Source organism: Hevea brasiliensis, chromosome 1, assembly GCF_030052815.1.
Source record: "Hevea brasiliensis isolate MT/VB/25A 57/8 chromosome 1, ASM3005281v1, whole genome shotgun sequence".
NCBI classification, from domain to species: Eukaryota; Viridiplantae; Streptophyta; class Magnoliopsida; order Malpighiales; family Euphorbiaceae; genus Hevea; species Hevea brasiliensis.
Window position 1 is genome coordinate 120639041 of NC_079493.1, and position 17407 is coordinate 120656447.

At 34.0% G+C, this 17407-nt stretch overlaps 1 protein-coding gene and 1 non-coding gene across 2 annotated transcripts; one reads left to right on the forward strand and one right to left on the reverse strand.

Moving 5' to 3' along the window:
* Positions 1-6362: 6362 nt before the first annotated feature.
* Positions 6363-6470, forward strand: LOC131169782 (small nucleolar RNA R71). The gene has a single exon (XR_009140690.1). It is a non-coding gene; the product is annotated as a small nucleolar RNA R71 (small nucleolar RNA).
* A 3751-nt stretch (positions 6471-10221) lies between these two features.
* LOC131181458 (proline-rich receptor-like protein kinase PERK15) lies at positions 10222-17131 on the reverse strand. The gene is made up of 15 exons (XM_058149589.1): positions 16577-17131; positions 16396-16480; positions 16201-16270; positions 15831-15907; positions 15487-15613; positions 14927-15082; positions 14713-14803; positions 14160-14507; positions 13680-13769; positions 13010-13080; positions 12810-12853; positions 11659-11767; positions 10667-10825; positions 10397-10472; positions 10222-10293 (listed from the first exon to the last, which is right to left on the reverse strand). Exons 1-14 carry the CDS (start codon positions 16920-16922, stop codon positions 10428-10430), a joined length of 1818 nt encoding a protein of 605 aa, XP_058005572.1. The 5' UTR covers positions 16923-17131; the 3' UTR covers positions 10222-10293; positions 10397-10427.
* Between the last annotated feature and the right edge of the window lie 276 nt (positions 17132-17407).

Consider the following 17407-nt stretch of genomic DNA (forward strand, 5'->3'; position numbering starts at 1 on the left):
GCAGAAGTGCATAGGTCATGCACTCTGCTCATGCACTGTTTGGCAATTTTTGGAATTTGGGTTGGTGGTCATGCAGATGTGCATAAGCTATGCACTCTGCTTATGCACTCTTCGGTGGGTTTTGAGTTTCAGAGTATGAGGTCATGCAGAAGTGCATAAGCTATGCACTCTGCTTATGCATGTCTCGGCAGCTTTTAGAATTCAGAGTCTTTGGTTATGCAGAAGTGCATAGGTCATGCACTCTGCTTATGCACCCCTCGGCAACTTTGGAATTTTTCGGATTTCTGGTCATGCAAAAGTGCATAAGTCATGCACTCTGCTTATGCACCCCTCGGCAGGTTTGGAGATTCAGAATTTCTGGTCATGCAGAAGTGCATAAGTTATGCACTCTGCTTTTGCAGACTTCGGCAGAGAGAGAAAATGAAGAATTTGAAGTTATGCAAATGTGCATAAGTCATGCACTCTGCTTATGCAGGTTTCGAAAGATATGAAATTTGACAAAATTAAGCTATGCAGAGTTGCATAAGCTATGCACTCTCCTTATGCACTTGCAATAAAGGTGAAAAATGGCAAGAATTGTGGTTATGCAGGATTGCATAAGCTATGCAGTTGCTTATGCACAATTCAACAAGATTAAGTTTGCAATGGAACATGAATTGCAACTGTGAAAAATACCCTAAAATGAGGAAATATAATTCTATGAAGCATAAACCATGAGAAATTTTCACCAAAAACACATCAATATATACAAAGTTCATCAAAAAATTGCATCACACAAGCATGCAGACATTGATCCTACATAAAAGACCTTTGTGACCCATGCCATTTTGTCTCAAATTCTGCAAATCAACATTTAGCACATAAAACTCCATAAAATCTGCATAAAGTTGCATCTAACCACAAATGAGAAATGAACTCTCCAAGTTTTGCCAAGAAAATGCAGCATTTCTACTTTGAATTCTACAACCCAAATAAGCTCAAAACTGTAAAAATGACTCACTTACCACCATATTAACATTATAAGCACAAATATTAAAAAGTTACACACCCAACCTCACCAAAAACACAAGCCATCTGCTGCAAACACCCTTTTTGCTGCAGATTCCATTTTTGCTCTGCATAAACCAGATAGCAGCTTCAGCAATTCACCAACCTTCCTCCATTTAAATACATCCAACCTCATCAAAAACATGAGCCATTTGCTGCAGACACCCTTTTTGCTGCAGAATGTACTTTTCCTCTGCATAAACCAGATTGCAGCTCCTGCACAGGTTATGCAGCAAAAACCAATCAGTTTTTGGGAAAATTTGAAGGACAAAATTTTCAAGTTAAGAATCACTTCCCCAACAGTTCACCAACCTTTCTTCATTGAAATACATCTACAAGGGACAAGATTTAACAATGTCAAAAATTGAATTTGGGGAGATTTAAGATAAAAACAAAATCAATGAAAGTGAAAGTAAATTAGCAAAAGCAAAATAAAAGGACTTGGGATGCCTCCCAAGAGGGCTATTTTATAGTCCTTAGCTGGACTTTTCATGAATTTCACGGAAAAGAGGTGAGGGATTGGAGAGCTTGTAACAGCTTGCTCCTATTATTGGGTCTCTAGTTGTGTAATGTTTCAATCTATGCCCATTGACCTTAAAATTCCCAGATTTTTCACTCCAAATTTCTATTGCTCCATAAGGGAAAACCTTAGAAACTTTATATGGACCAGTCCACCTTGACTTAAGTTTTCCAGGGAACAATTTCAATATTGAGTTGAACAACAAAACTGAATCACCTTCTTTGAATTCCTTTTTCCTCAGATGCTTATCATGCCAAACTTTAGTTCTTTCTTTGTAAATACGGGCAGTTTCATAAGCATCCATCCTCAATTCCTCAAGCTCATTAAGTTGTAACAACCTTTTCTCACCAGCTTGCTTAAGATCAAAATTCAAGGTTCGAATGGCCCAATATGCTCTATGTTCTAGCTCCACAGGTAAATGACAAGACTTACCATACACCAACCTAAAGGGAGTAGTTCCTATAGGGGTTTTGTAGGCAGTCCTATATGCCCATAAAGCATCATCTAGTTTGATAGACCAATCTTTCCGAGAATTGTTCACTGTTTTCTCCAAAATATGCTTGAGCTCTCTGTTAGAAATTTCAACTTGTCCTGAAGTTTGAGGGTGGTATGGGGTAGCTATCTTGTGCGCTACACCATACTTCCTCATTAAGCTCTCAAATTGCTTATTACAAAAATGGGAACCCCCATCACTAATTATAGCTCTAGGAGCTCCAAATCTGCTCAAGACAAATTTCTTCAAGAATTTCACTACCACTCTAGCATCATTAGTTGGAGTTGCAATAGCTTCCACCCACTTTGACACATAGTCAATCCCAACTAAGATGTATCTATTACCATATGAAGGAGGGAATGGCCCCATAAAATCTATTCCCCAAACATCAAATAATTCCACTTCAAGAATATTATTTAGGGGCATTTGATCTCTTTTTGACAAATTTCCACTCCTTTGACATTTATCACAATCCAACACAAATTTCCTCACATCCTTAAAAAGATTTGGCCAAAAGAAACCAGCTTGCAAAATTTTACTAGCTGTCTTAGAGATGCCAAAATGTCCTCCATAATCAGAAGCATGGCAATGATGCATAATACTCTGTACCTCCTCTTCAGGAATACATCTTCTAATTAGACCATCACAACATCTCCTAAAGAGTAAAGGATCATCCCATCTATAAAATTTCACCTCATGCAAAAACTTTTTCTTTTGTTGCCATGTCATACCTAGAGGTAAAACTCCACAAGACAGATAATTCACAAAGTCTGCATACCAAGGTAGTTTAGCAACAAGAGAGAAAAGTTGTTCATCCAAGAAAAACTCATCAATAGGGATTTCATCCAATTCTTCACCATCCAATTTCAACCTACTGAGATTATCAGCAACTACATTTTCAGCTCCCTTTTTATCTCTAATCTCCAAGTCAAACTCTTGTAGCATCAGAATCCACCTAATGAGCCTAGGTTTAGCCTCCTTTTTACGGAGCAAATACCTGATGGCTGCATGATCTGAAAATATAACCACCTTTGAGTCAATAATGTAAGGTCTGAACTTTTCCAATGCAAAGACAACTGCTAAAAATTCCTTTTCAGTTGTTGCATAATTTGTTTGAGCCTCATCCAGTGTTCTACTAGCATAATAAATAGCATAAGCCTTTTTGTCCTTTCTTTGACCAAGAACAGCCCCAATTGCATAGTTGTTAGCATCACACATAATTTCAAAAGGTAGGTTCCAATCAGGTGGTTGCATGATTGGTGCAGTGATAAGAGCTTGCTTCAACCTGCAAAAGGCATCCAAACACTCTTGGTCAAATACAAATGGTGTGTCATTACTTAACAAATTAGACAAAAGGTTTGGATATTTTAGAAAAATCCTTGATAAAGCGTCTGTAGAACCCGGCATGTCCTAGAAAACTTCGAATTCCCTTGACATTGGTAGGAGGAGCCATCTTCTCTATCACTTCAACTTTAGCTTTATCAACCTCTATTCCTCTGTTAGACACCAAATGTCCAAGCACTATCCCTTCCTGAACCATGAAATGACACTTTTCCCAGTTTAACACAAGGTCGATGTCACACATTGCAAAACTTTAGAAAGGTTAGCCAAGCATATATCAAATGAAGATCCATAAACAGAAAAATCGTCCATAAAAACCTCCATTATGTCTTCAATGAAATCTGAGAAGATTGCCATCATGCACCTTTGAAAAGTGGCTGGTGCATTACACAACCCAAATGGCATCTTTCTATAAGCAAAGGTTCCATATGGACAAGTAAAAGTGATTTTCTCTTGATCATTTGGATGGATAGGGATTTGAAAAAAACCTGAATATCCATCTAAATAGCAAAAATAAGAATGCCTAGCCAATCTTTCTAACATCTGATCAATGAAGGGAAGTGGAAAATGATCTTTTCTAGTGGCAACATTTAATTTTCTGTAATCTATGCACATTCGCCAACTAGTCACTGTTCTGGTGGGAATTAATTCATTATTTTCATTTTTGACAACTATCATTCCACCCTTTTTTGGGACAACATGTACTTGGCTCACCCAAGTACTGTCTGAGATGGGATATATGATCCCTGCATCAAGCAACTTCAAAATTTCCTTTTTAACAACTTCTTTCATATTTGGGTTCAGCCTCCTCTGATGTTCAATAGATGGTTTACAATTTTCTTCCAAAATGATTCTATGCATGCAAAAATGTGGGCTTATTCCCTTAATGTCATCTATGGTGTATCCCAAAACTTTCCTAAATTGTCTCAACACTCTTAACAACTTATCAGCTTCTAAAGTACTCAAATTTGCATTTACAATTACTGGATAAGTGTTATTGGTGCCAAGAAATTTATACCTGAGCTGAGAAGGAAGTTGCTTAAGTTCTACCTTAGGTGCATCTTCTTCCTTGAATGATGGTTGCTTAGATTCGACTTTTTCCTTTTGTGTGAGTTGAAAAACTGGAGCAGAAATGAATGGTGGACTTCCCTCTAAGTGTTGAGCATATGCAGCTACATGAGGGTTGTCATAATCTATGCCTCCTCCATGAACCAAACAATTTTCAAGTGGATCTTCTGGATATTTCTTTCTGAAGTGTTCTTCAACCAACTCATCAATGATATCAACTCTCAAGCAAGTATCAGCTTCAGAATGATGCTTTTTCATAGTGTTATTAATATTGAAAACCAATTGCTCTTCACCAACCCTAAGAGTCAGCTTTTCTCCTTTCACATCAATCAATGCTCCTGCTGTAGCTAGAAAGGGTCTTCCCAAGATAATTGGGATATTAAAATCTTCCTCCATGTCCAAGATGACAAAGTTAACAGGTATGTAGAACTTCCCAACCTTCAGAGGCACATTCTCCAAAATCCCTTCAGGATACTTAATTGACCTATCAGCTAACTGAAGAGAAATGTGGGTTGGTTTAAGATCTCCCATGTTGAGCTTCTCATAAATGGAGAGGGGCATAAGGCTAACACTAGCCCCTAAATCACATAAGGCTTTTGTAGAACAAGACTCTCCAATGTGGCATGGAATTGAAAAACTCCCTGGATCCTTAAGCTTTGGAGGAAGTTTCCTTTGGAGGATAGCACTACATTCTTCTGTCAAAGCTACAGTTTCATCATCTTCAAGTTTCCTCTTGTTTGAGAGAATTTCTTTCAAGAATTTTGCATAAGAGGGCATTTGTGAAAGAGCATCAACAAACGGCACATTTATGTAAAGTTTCTTCAAAACTTCTAAGAACTTCCCAAATTGCCTATCAAGCTTGGCTTTGTGAAATCTTTGTGGAAAGGGAAGCTGTGGCTTGTAGGGTTCAGGAGGTATATATTTCTCTTCCTTCTCTTCAATTTTCTCTTTACATTTTTCTGCACTCTCTTGTTTTTCACTCTCAACAGTTTCTTTCTCATTTTCTCTCTTCTCACTGTTTTCACTCTTCTCATCATTTATAACTTTTCCACTTTTTAAAGTAATAGCTTGACACTGCTCTCTTGGATTTTCTGGTTGACTTGGAAGCTTTCCAAAAGATTTGGCACTTGAGGAGGATGCTTGTTGTGCAATCTGGTTTTCCGGCGATACATGTGTGTTTGCATCTGTTCCAGCCTTGCTTTCATCTCTCTCATCTCCTCATCATGCTTGTTTTGGTTGGCAAGAATCTGTTGCAATAAAGCTTCAGTGGTGGAATTTCGTTCTTGCTGTTTTGATGGAGGGTTCATATTTTTCTGCTAAAAATTAGGCAATGGTTGCCTATTCTGCTGATATGGAACTTGACTTTGCTGTTGTGGTTGAAAATTCTGATTTGGAACTTGACTTTGCTGATTTCCCCATGAAAAGTTGGGATGATTCCTCCAATTTGGATTGTAAGTTTGAGAATAAGGATTCCCCATTTGCTTGTTTCCATAATTACCAACATATGCTGCTTGTTCTCCATAGTCTACTCTACAGCTGGTAATTTCCTCTGCATAAGCCACTTGTTGTGAACTTCCAGCTGATGATGATGAACTAACCAACATACTCAAGTCTTCCATCTTCTTAGCAAGGACATTTGTAAGTGCATCAAACTTTGCATTAATCATGTTGAATGGATCAAGATCATACATTCCAGCAGCTTGCCTTTTCTGAGTTAGAGCTGGTCCTCTTGGACTACTCCAAAGATGAGTATTCTTTGCAATTTTCTCCAATAGCTCATAAGCTTCATCTTCATGCTTAATAATAAATTCTCCTCCTGTTTGAGCATCAATAATCCCTCTAATTGCAGGAGTAACATTTGTGTAGAAATTCTGATTTATCATCCATTTCGGAATGGCATGATGTGGGCATAATCTCTCTAATTCCTTCCATCTCATCCATGTCTCATATAGAGTTTCATCTTCTCTTGGTCTGAAAGCTGTCATTTGATTCCTCAACTCTTGAGTTTTTCCAGGTGGAAAATATTGTGCAAGAAATGCATCAGTGAGTTGCTCCCAATTTGTAATGGAGTTGTGAGGTAAAGAATCAAGCCAATCCAATTCTCTATCTTTCAAAGAGAATGGGAATAGCTTCAATCTTGCTGCATCGTCAGACACTCCAGGTTGTTTTTGCATGTCACAGATCATAGCAAACTTCTTCAGATGTGTGTGTGGATTTTCAGAAGGATGTCCCCCAAATTGAGAATTTTGAATCATTTGAAGAACTCCAAAATCCATCTTGTAACTATTTGCATCAATCCTTGGTCTTGCTATGCTTTCTCTTAAGTCATCAAAATGAGGAAAAGCATGATCCATCATACTTCCCCTAGGCACGTTTGCATTAACAACTTCTTCCCCTTGGGCTTCATTTTCATTGTTTTGACCATTTCCAACATTACCAACACCAATTCTAATTCTTTCATCAGCCATGTCTGCTTCAATTTCGGTTTCTCTCAAAGCTTCTTTCCTTCTTCTGGTTTCTTTCTTGTTGGCTTTACAAAATTTCTCAATTTCAGGATTGAACAATAAGGATGTGTCACTTGTGCTTCTAGCTCTTCTCATAAAAGGTTAAAAGTACCTGAAAAAGAACAAACAAACACAAAATGAAAAGATAACAAAGATAAAACTAAAAACAACTAAAATAATCAAGAATTCAATCTTAAACAAACAATTCCCCGGCAACGGCGCCAAAAACTTGATGCGTCCCTACCGCAAGTGCACGGGTCGTACAAGTAGTATAGAAAAGATATCGATCCCACGAGGAGTTGTGTTAATGATTGAATTTTTGATATAAAAGTTGACTAAATCGAAGTATCTATGAAATTAAAGAAGTGAATTGATGAGTAATGGAGCGTGAAATCTATATGTGCAAAATCAATATTCTATTCAACAATGTATTGCATTAAGCTAAAATTGCATCAAATTGAAATAAGCAAGTTCAAATATGGCAATATTGAAAATGGCAAGCAATTAAATTCAATTGAAAATTAACAATGGTAAAAAGGTGATTCCGGAGTTCGGGATTTCATATTCGAGCTATTTTGGGATTTAAATCGGTTATCCAATTTTATAAAACTTATGGGTTTTAAGGAGATTAATTCTTAAATCCTTTGAATTCCCTTTCGAGTGAGACAAAGAGTGCCTTAATCAAACTAATCCTACTTTCGTGGAGTTAGAATTAATTAAGACCCATTAAGTTCTTTAATTAATCTGTGAATCCTCTTAATCCTTAGCCTATTTCTAGGCCTAAGTTAATTAAGTCCAATTTCTTGATTATCTATCACAAGGCCTTCTCCTTTCGGTGCTTCAACCATGGATTAAGAACATCACTTAATGGGATCCTACACTAAGCATGTCATTAAGCACACAAGAAATGAATAAAACTCATCAAGACCACAAAATATGGATTACCCAATCAAAATCCACAAAATATCTCAAATATTACAACCCTTACTCCAGAATCAAAAGTAAACTACTCACTATCCATAATGCTTACAAGATATGATGAGTTTAAATGGAAATAAAGCTTTAATCCAAGCTAAGAAGTAAGAAATTAAACAGTAGAAATGTAGAAAAGTGTAAGGAAAGAAAGAAATCTGCAAATCTTGGTTGAAAATGGTGTGAAAGGTGAAGGTGACTCTTCAAATTCTGCTCAGCCCCTCCTTTCCTTTTCTGCTCTTTGTCTCCTCTTCTAAAATGGGAAAATGAGACTATTTATAGCATTTTTCTGACATGGAGCCCTAAAATGGTATGTTCTAGGAGGAATTATTTGAGGGAATCTCCTGCCAGCTCATTAATGAACTCTTCATGGGACTGCATAAGTGGACTGCATAAGTTATGCGATCCCTTATCTGATTTTACTGATTACAGGTCACTTATGCATTGCATGACTTAGTGCATAGGTTATGCACAATTTCGTGAATGTGCATAAGGAGGCGAGAATGTGCATAAGCTATGCGATCTCCTTATGCACATTTATTGGTTACGAATAGTGATCTTTCTCCTTATGCAGATTTGCATAGCTTATGCGGCAAGTTATGCACAGTTTGGTCAATGCATATTTCAGCTTGAAAACTTGTTTTTGGCATCTTTGGCTGTAGAAGACACTCCTCAATGGCAAAATTCTCTTCAGTCCTTCAAAAACACCATTTTTCCTACAAAACAAAGTAAAAATTACAAATTAATGCAAAATTGACAACTATAAAAAACTAACTAATTAACTAATGAAATTAGCTAAAAATGACTAATAATCAAATAAAAAGGGTTATAAAATTAGACCTAAATGACTATGCAAAATGTATGCATCATCTAGACCATTGGAGTTATTGCATCTTGGTCTTTTTGGTCCAATCACACTTAATAGTCTAGGAGGCAATGCACACATATTTGTAATTGTTGATGATTTTTTATTAAATTAGAAAAATTAAAATCTTTTTCATTCTAAATATGAAAATTGACTTGAAAAAATTAATTGAATTAAATTCTTATAAAATTCTAATTTTCAAATAAAAGGGTAATTAAAATATAAATTTAGTCTATTGAGGAAAAATTCATAACAGACTAGAAAGTGAAAATACAAAAATATTATAGGAGATGCGTCGTGAATGTAGAAGCTGCATAATCCACAACAAATAAAAATAAACAAATACAATATAAAATTTATGTGATTTATCCTTTCAATATGAATTATTTTTGCAGATATACCATCTAGCATAACCACTTGAAAAAAAAAAAAGAACATAGCATAACATCAATAAGCTTAAAGTTTTATAATTACCTATCAAAACCATTACATTTAAGAAAAATCACACTACTAATTACATAAAAAATATATATTAATTTACCACTTTCATTCTTCTCTGCACATAAATAATAGATTTACTACTATAATTTTTAATTTTACGACACACTATTAAGGGCGTCTTCACTACATCCGTTGTAATCTCTCCATAGGTTTTAATGAAAAGAGTCTTCTTTTTATTCTCTATGCATTTTTGGGGCACATAAACAAAGTCAAATAATATCTTTTACAATGTTTTTATTTATAATGTGACTCCTTTCAATCTTAATTTCAATAGAAATCTCAATTAAATAGGAATGACATTAAAATATGAGCTCTACTGTGAATAGAAAATAATCTTCAATCCAATTGTGAAATATTTCTCACATTTAAATTAGAAAAAAAATTTATTCCAAATTAAATCTCATAAGAATTTTAAATCAGCCTAACAAGATGTTTTGGATGATCATGTTAAAAATTAATAAAAAGTCCATCAGATTCATTAATAATTAAAGGTTGAATTTGAATCAGGTTCGTTAGATGTGATCTTGGCTGTTTCTTGTGTTCTAGTAGTCAAGTCTCCTAAATACGATTTCTTTAAGTAGAGCTCGAGGCTAACTTAGCAATAAAAAAAGACCATTGGATTGGATACATTGAATCATTCTTCCTATTACTTGTTTTTTTCTTTTTGGCAAGAATCTATCCAAGTCTTTCTTTAGCATTGGACACCTTGTAATGCGAGTTGCAGTTAAAAAAAAAAAAAAAAAAAAGCACGTGATGTCCATGGTATTGTAGACAAAGTGCGAGTTGCAGTTAAAAAAACAATGGACAAGAAACAAATAAGTTTATCAGCAAAAGAGTTTCTCAAAATCTCACCAATATCACTCAACCCTGAATCCAAAGAAGAGTTCTCTATATTCTATTTTAAGGTAAATGAGGAAGAAGGCTCCCGCAACGGTATGTCTTTGATTTAAAGGGACCATCAGAAGATAACTATAAGTACATACTGCAGTGAAAGTGATTTGTTGATGAGAAGCTTATATAATTCCTATAGATAACCTTAAACAATACAACGAAAAGACTGAAAATTCAGAGTTTGATTTACGTACTTTATTTTTTTATAAATTGTTGTTCTCCACTCTAGAGATATTCTGGATTAATGTTCCCTGCTAAAACTTCCACCACCTGCTTTGCAAAGAAATGAAAAGAAAAGGCTTATCTAGTAGTTGAGAATTTGATAATAATAATAATAATAATAATAACAATAATAAATAAACTAATTAACTATATATTAAACATTTTTATTATTTTAAATATAAAAAAGAGAGAATTAAAAATTACATAAAATAAATTATATATAAATCTCTTAATCGAATTACCCGACTCATTTGTGGTCGCTCTTGAGGGAAACGACGTACACAGGCTAAAGCGCATTTAATCATTCGAATCATTTTATTTTCATCAAAATTGTTCTGCAATTTCTTGTCAACAAAATCATACTCGCCATGCAGCAAACGATCTCCGGGCACAGATTCCGCCTAAATATTAATCAAATAAAGCATTTGTTATTTTTCCCAAATCAATTCAGCTTTAGCTTTTGTAAAATTATATGACATCAATCGGATATATTAAGAATAAAATCAATCACTCGTAAACTGGATTTGATGATAAGTTGATAAGTATGTTTAGTTTACTTGGACTGAGGTTTCAAGTTTAAATTTTACATTCCTTCTTTATAAATAAAAGGCTTAGGAACTTCAATTTTCATCATTAAACAAATTTACCACTATTCTTTAAAATTAGAATATAAGCACAAAATTATCATAATTAAAAGAATGAGACATGATTTTAAAAACTAAAAAATAACTTTTTTTACAATTAAAGCTAAATAAAAAAGTAAAAAAAAAAATTAAGAATGTCATTGCACTAAGTAAGATATATATTAATATCATAATTAACTCCTTCAAGTCTTTTTACCACTTATAAAAAAAAAAATTTTCAACAAGGAGTCAAAATATTGTCGCTAATCACATTGATTAGCAATAATTCATCACTATGATACTTTAGTGTCAAGAGTTTCAATGACAAACTACAATTTATCGCTAAATATTAATTTTTTAAATAAATTATGAATTAGCTCGCTGAGAACCATGCCACTAAAAGGCTTTAGTTATGTATCCCTCTCTAGCTTGTATTACTTAGCTGTGGATGGATCAAATGACTAAGATTTTTATGTAGGATTATGCTGCAGTTTATAGACTGTTTTTCTTTGAAGGTAAAGAGAGAAAATGTTCAAAACTATTATTAAACAGCACGAAATTGAGCATAAAAAGCTCGAGAGAAATTATGAAATTAAGAAAGAAGTACGTACCCATTCAACTATGCTAATGTCATCATTAGGTTGCTTTCCAGTGATTAGCTCCAAAAGAATTGCACCAAAGAAATAAACATCGGTCTTGGCATATGTAGAAGGCGTAAAACTGCAGTCGAAGATGGAAAAAGAGCTAAGATATGAGAATTATTGGAACTGAGGTGAACGCGAAACACTCAAAAGGAAAAAGAAATAAAGGAGCATACTATCAAATAAGGAATTACAGGGAAGAGAAAGAGAACATAAACCACACTTTTTTTATATATAAGCGGATAAATTTTATTAATAATGAAAGCTAAAAAAAAAAAAAACTTGGCAAGCAACCACCTCGCTAATCCAGTCAATAGGTTTCTTCGAGAGAACCAACTTAGCTGATGAATGCTAAGTAAAACAACGCAGCGTAAGTCATGCAAAAGCCAAATCATGATAAAAAGAATTTGAAAAGAAAGAAGAGGGACAGAGTGAAGACAGAGGAAGAGTAGCAAAACCTTCCAAGGAGCTACATCCTTCTTGTGAAACAGAGCACTAATCAGATTAATACTATTCAGGAATTAAAGAAAAACAGTAAACTCATCCTCTCTAGATGCACCAGATTTAGCCAAACAACATGCGAAGGAGTTTGCCGAATGCATGGTACCCGCAGAAGACATCTTAGGCAAGGGAGCTCCACACAAGTCTCGCGGTATAAACCACACTTGTAATATTATAAAATCAAGTCCACTCTTGCAAATATAGATAGCTAACTCTAGCAAACAAATATAGTAGTAATTATATGAATTTTCATATGATATAAAACACCAATTACACTCTTCACGCATTAACTCAAGCACATAAATCTATATTCATTGATATTTAAATTTTATATTTCCAACAATAAAAATGGTTCAACAAATATTCTCTAAAGGTAGGGGTGGCAAATGGGTCACGTGAAGTAGATTTGAAATCATGAATCATATAGACAAAACAAATTGGTCACCTCTAACTAATTAAAAGTGAAAAAAAATAATGACAATAAGATGCTTTTCTTTCTTTTTATAAAAAAAAAAAAAAAAAAAAAAATTCTAATACGCCAGAAGTATACAACATAGCAGACTGCAATTAATAGCTTATATAATTTAGCTCAAGCAACAAAATAGAGTTTTCTTTTTTACCCAACATATGTTGAGAGAAACTTGGCACGTCCATACTCTGCAAACTGCACAAATTGATCCAGGTAGATTTATTAAATCGTTCAATTAATAGTTTAACATCAAACACAAATTTACTGGCACATTCAACATCATCTATTCGGCACCAAAGACAAAATGATATTTGATCATATATATAGAACTATTTAATCCGTAATAATCACCTTTAATTGAAAATTTCCGTCAAGAAAGATACTATCATCCTTGAAATGCTCGTATATGTTCCAACGTTTATCTGAAAATACAGACATCACAAAAATGGAAAGTGACTCAGATATATACACCTTTAACCTATAAACAAGTCGAGGGTTTGTTGCAAGGTTTAAAACCACTAAGATTATATTTTGTGAATGATAAACTTGTGTAAAATATATTAGCGTATTTAATTAATGCAAGTTTTTTTTTTTAAGCAATTGATTTTATTAATAAAGAGGTCAGGAATCTCTCAGTTAAACCCGGGCAATAGGTTTCTCCTAAAAAATCAACTTAAAGATGCAAAGGTGATACAAAGCAACAAGAACACCAAAAGCCAACAGCAGAACGGACCAAAATAAACAAGAAAATAGGGTACCAGCAAAAAAGCCTGCAGACTAATAAAAAAGTGGACCAACAACAACAAAATAAAGAAGCCACAGACAAAGGGGCTATAATCATCCGATCTATTGAATAATATAATTAATGGATGACTATTGTATCCATTAATGAAGACAATAATCATCTCCATTGACAAGGAATAAAATTGAATACAATTGATACAGGACAATTAATAGCAACAATTTTCATCTTCTCCTAAAAATTTGGAGACTATTTCGATAATCCCCTGCAAATACTCACATTGTTCATGTAGATCTACCAATCCTTTTGCAATGCCTAAGGCGATCTCCATTCTGGTTGGCCAATCCACCGTTGATCTCGCATTTCCTGCTTTGTTATCCATGTTGGTAATTAAGACCATAAAATCTATAACAGCTTATTTACCAGCACTTATTGATATTGTTGGTATAGCAAATGTGGATGCAAAATAAAGTAAAATATGCAAGCTAAATAATCGAAAATGGATAGAATATATAAGGTGAGTTAATGGTGAAATTTTAACATATGACCATTGTGTGTATAACGGACAGATTTTGATCGTTGGTTATGATGGGACTCGCCTTAATCAGTAGCTATAATAAAACTGTTGTAAATACAATAGTTGTATTGAGTAATTTCTCAGGTTAACTAGGACGACCTTGAAACCTAATACCTTAAATGTGGGCTTTACCATTGGTTCACCAATGTGGAAACTTTAGTAAGTTAAGATAAAGAGCATACCATGTAAATGAGATCTCAAGGATTTGTCCTCTGAAACGAACTCAAAAACAAGTAGTTTATTGCCTCCTTCATCGCAGTATCCAATCAGCTTAACAAGATTGTTGTGATGGACGCTACTACAAATGGCTTTCATTTTCTCGAACGCATCTTCTTGCTTTCGAGGCATATGTGAAAATTTCTTGACTGTCACCTCATGATTGATTAGGTATCCCTTATAAACTTGACCTAAACTACCCTTGCCAAGAAGGTTTTTCATGGAGAAACCTTCAGTCGCCTTTGTTAGTTGTTCATAAGTAAATATTTCCGGCTTGTGAATTTCGAGCCTCTCAATGCCACTCGATGAAGCATCTGCAATAATGTTGGCGAAATCAACATTAGTTTTTTTTTTTTTTTTTGGATAAATGAAGGAAAAGGAAATTTTTTAAAAAATAAAAATTAAGATAATTAATTTTAATGTGTAACTTTTTTTTTTTTTATCTGCACTCAATTTTAGTTGAGTAAAGACAGAGAATTAAGATTTTGAAAAGTATGTCATAGTTGACATAAAATGGACCTCTATTTATAGTACTGCGTCGCATTTCGTTATCAATCTTCTCAATCCATAAATTCTTTTCAAGCTTAGCTCCTTCAAGAAATCGAACAATCTACATGGCATAGCAATGGTAAAAAGATTATGAGCCAACTATATATGTAGGTCTCAATTTTTGAATACTATCTTTGACAGACATTAATAACAAAATATAGCCAATTAATTGTTGATGTTTTACCTCTCTCATTGATGGACGAAACTCTGGTGGGTTATATACACAACCTTTGGCACAATATATTATTTTTTCCATTTCTCCTTTATCATACTTTTGCAATCTGACATCAACAAAGTCCTTATAATCTCCTTTCAAAGCCTGCGTAATTCGAGTCTTTGCCTGCAGGATTGTGATAAAAAGGAAAAGAAATTCATTATTTTCTTTTTCATCATCAAAATTAAGCTTTAATTTTCAACCATATTTCCAGACGTATACTAATCTTACGAATAACGTCTAAAATAATTTATCAAAAGTCTATCCCGTATATTTTTGTTGACAAGGTAGAATTAAAGCGAAATAATTTTTTCTTTAATGGCTAAATTCATTATCGTCTTTCTCTTTCGCTTTTATATCATGCTTTAGTGCAGGGCCGATCTCACACCCCACGTCGGTGGGATATGAAAATGTTAAGGGTTTATATATTTTAGGCTAAAGGTAGTAATCTGAAATTTGCATTAGAGTTAAGACCATTAGTTTTGTCTTCTTATATAAATTATATATATTTTATTTGCTACTTATCATACCCAATCAACGATTTTAACGCCTTCATGTAAAGGTTCTCTCCCCGTAATCAACTCTAGAAGTACCACACCGAAAGAGTAGACATCTGACTTAGTAGAAACCTTTCCAGAATATTCTGGATCCATATAACTGCAATTTAAAAAAAAACACAATGAAAATTAAACTTAAGAATTTTTTTTCTAAAAAATAAAAATCTTCATCAGAGAAACCTAAAAACTGAGTTGTCTCTATTTTCATTTTATTTTATGTTATGTTTCTAATATTCCAAATATAGACCACAATGGTGCCTAAAAAATGGACCATCATAGCAATGCAATTAAGAAATAACAAGAAAATTGTATCTTACACTTCAGTCCCTTTAATCGTTCTAGAAAGATGAGTAATACTATCCGGAAAGTACAAGGCAAGTCCGAAATCTGCAAGCTGAATAAAATGAACTAAGTACATTAGTAGATTCACTGTTCTATGTGATTTAATATCATAGACAACCAAAAATAATAGAGTTGGCAGTTATGTAAGTAATGAGTTCACACCATTCAGCCAAAAAGCAAAATAATAATAATAATAATAATAATAAAAGTTGGCAACCATAGTGAATCCAACTATGAAATTAATGAGTTTACTCAAAAGAAAATTATGGCATTAAACTCAGGGTTCCACTATGTTGAGTTTAATCATATTAATTGAAACTTTTATATGCTATTAAATTATCTTACCTTTGGTTTAAAATTTTTATTAAGAAGAATATTATCTGATTTGATATCTTGGTGTATGATGGGGGTTCGCCTGAAAAACATATATATGTACAGTGAAGTTAAAAAACTTTAAAAAGAAATGAGAAAATAGCTAGATAAAATCTCAATAGCTGAAAATCCTAACATTTAGCAAGCAGGAGATATTATATCAATTACTCACAGTGATTGTGCAGATATTCTAATCCAAGAGCACAGCCTTTGGCGATATCGATTCTTTTTGACCAATCTAAAATGTTTTTTCCTATGATACCACGCGATTCTTAATGGTTAGTTTTAATTTCAATATCATATTTGTTATTTGTGTAAATGAAAACTTACGACAGGAAAAAAGATTCACCATGTAAATGAGACTTCAAGGACCCATTGGGAAGATACTCTAAAACAAGCAATCCATTGGCTCCGTCAATGCAGTATCCAACCAGTTTAACAAGATTTTTGTGACTGACACTGCTAATGACCCTGATCTCGTGCTCCAATTCTTCTTTCTGTACATCGGGAAGATACCTTAGTTTCTTGATAGCACGGATTTCATCGTCTAGGAAAGCCCAAAAGACTTGACCAAAACCACCCTCGCCAAGGTGGAACTGGTTGGAGAACTTGCCAGTTGCTTTTGCTAGCTCTTTATAAGTATACTTACTCAGCCCAATTGTACCCTTTGATCCGTTAGGTGCCTGAGTGGCCATCGATTTAAACTTGCAGTAGTCACTCCAGTTTTGCTATACCAAGACCGCTACAACAGAAGTGGGTGGCAACATCGTATAAGAGAGGTTTCTTGCAAGTTACAGTTCTATAGAGAGAGAAGCGGCGCGGCGGCGGGGGGCGTGTGGGTGTTGGGTTGATGGGGGTTGGTTTTGGGAGAGAGGATTATGGTGTGTATGGAGCTCCTCTTCTTTGGTTTAATATCAGGAAGTAGCTTCTCAGGTTCTCGGTTAACCCTTTTTTTTTTTGTAAATATTTTACATAGACGTTGACCGTAGAAGTAGCAGCTCCTGGGCCCACTCTATTTCTTTATAGGAATAAAAAATTAATTTGTACATATATTGTATCAAATATGTAAAAATATTTCAAATGCATTAAAAAATAATATACGTTATATTTATAAATTTTAATTTTTTTAAAATATTAAAAATTGATTTTTTTTGTATTTGAGAGAACTTTTAGTTATATT

Coding starts and splice junctions, on each gene's coding strand:
- LOC131181458 (XM_058149589.1), bottom strand. CDS start 16,922: ATGGCCACTCAGGCACCTAACGGATCAAAGGGTACAATTGGGCTGAGT. Junction 14,804..14,926: donor TTCGTCCATCAATGAGAGAG/GTAAAACATCAA, acceptor TATGCCATGTAG/ATTGTTCGATTTCTTGAAGG. Junction 10,826..11,658: donor ACATTAGCATAGTTGAATGG/GTACGTACTTCT, acceptor ATTAATATTTAG/GCGGAATCTGTGCCCGGAGA.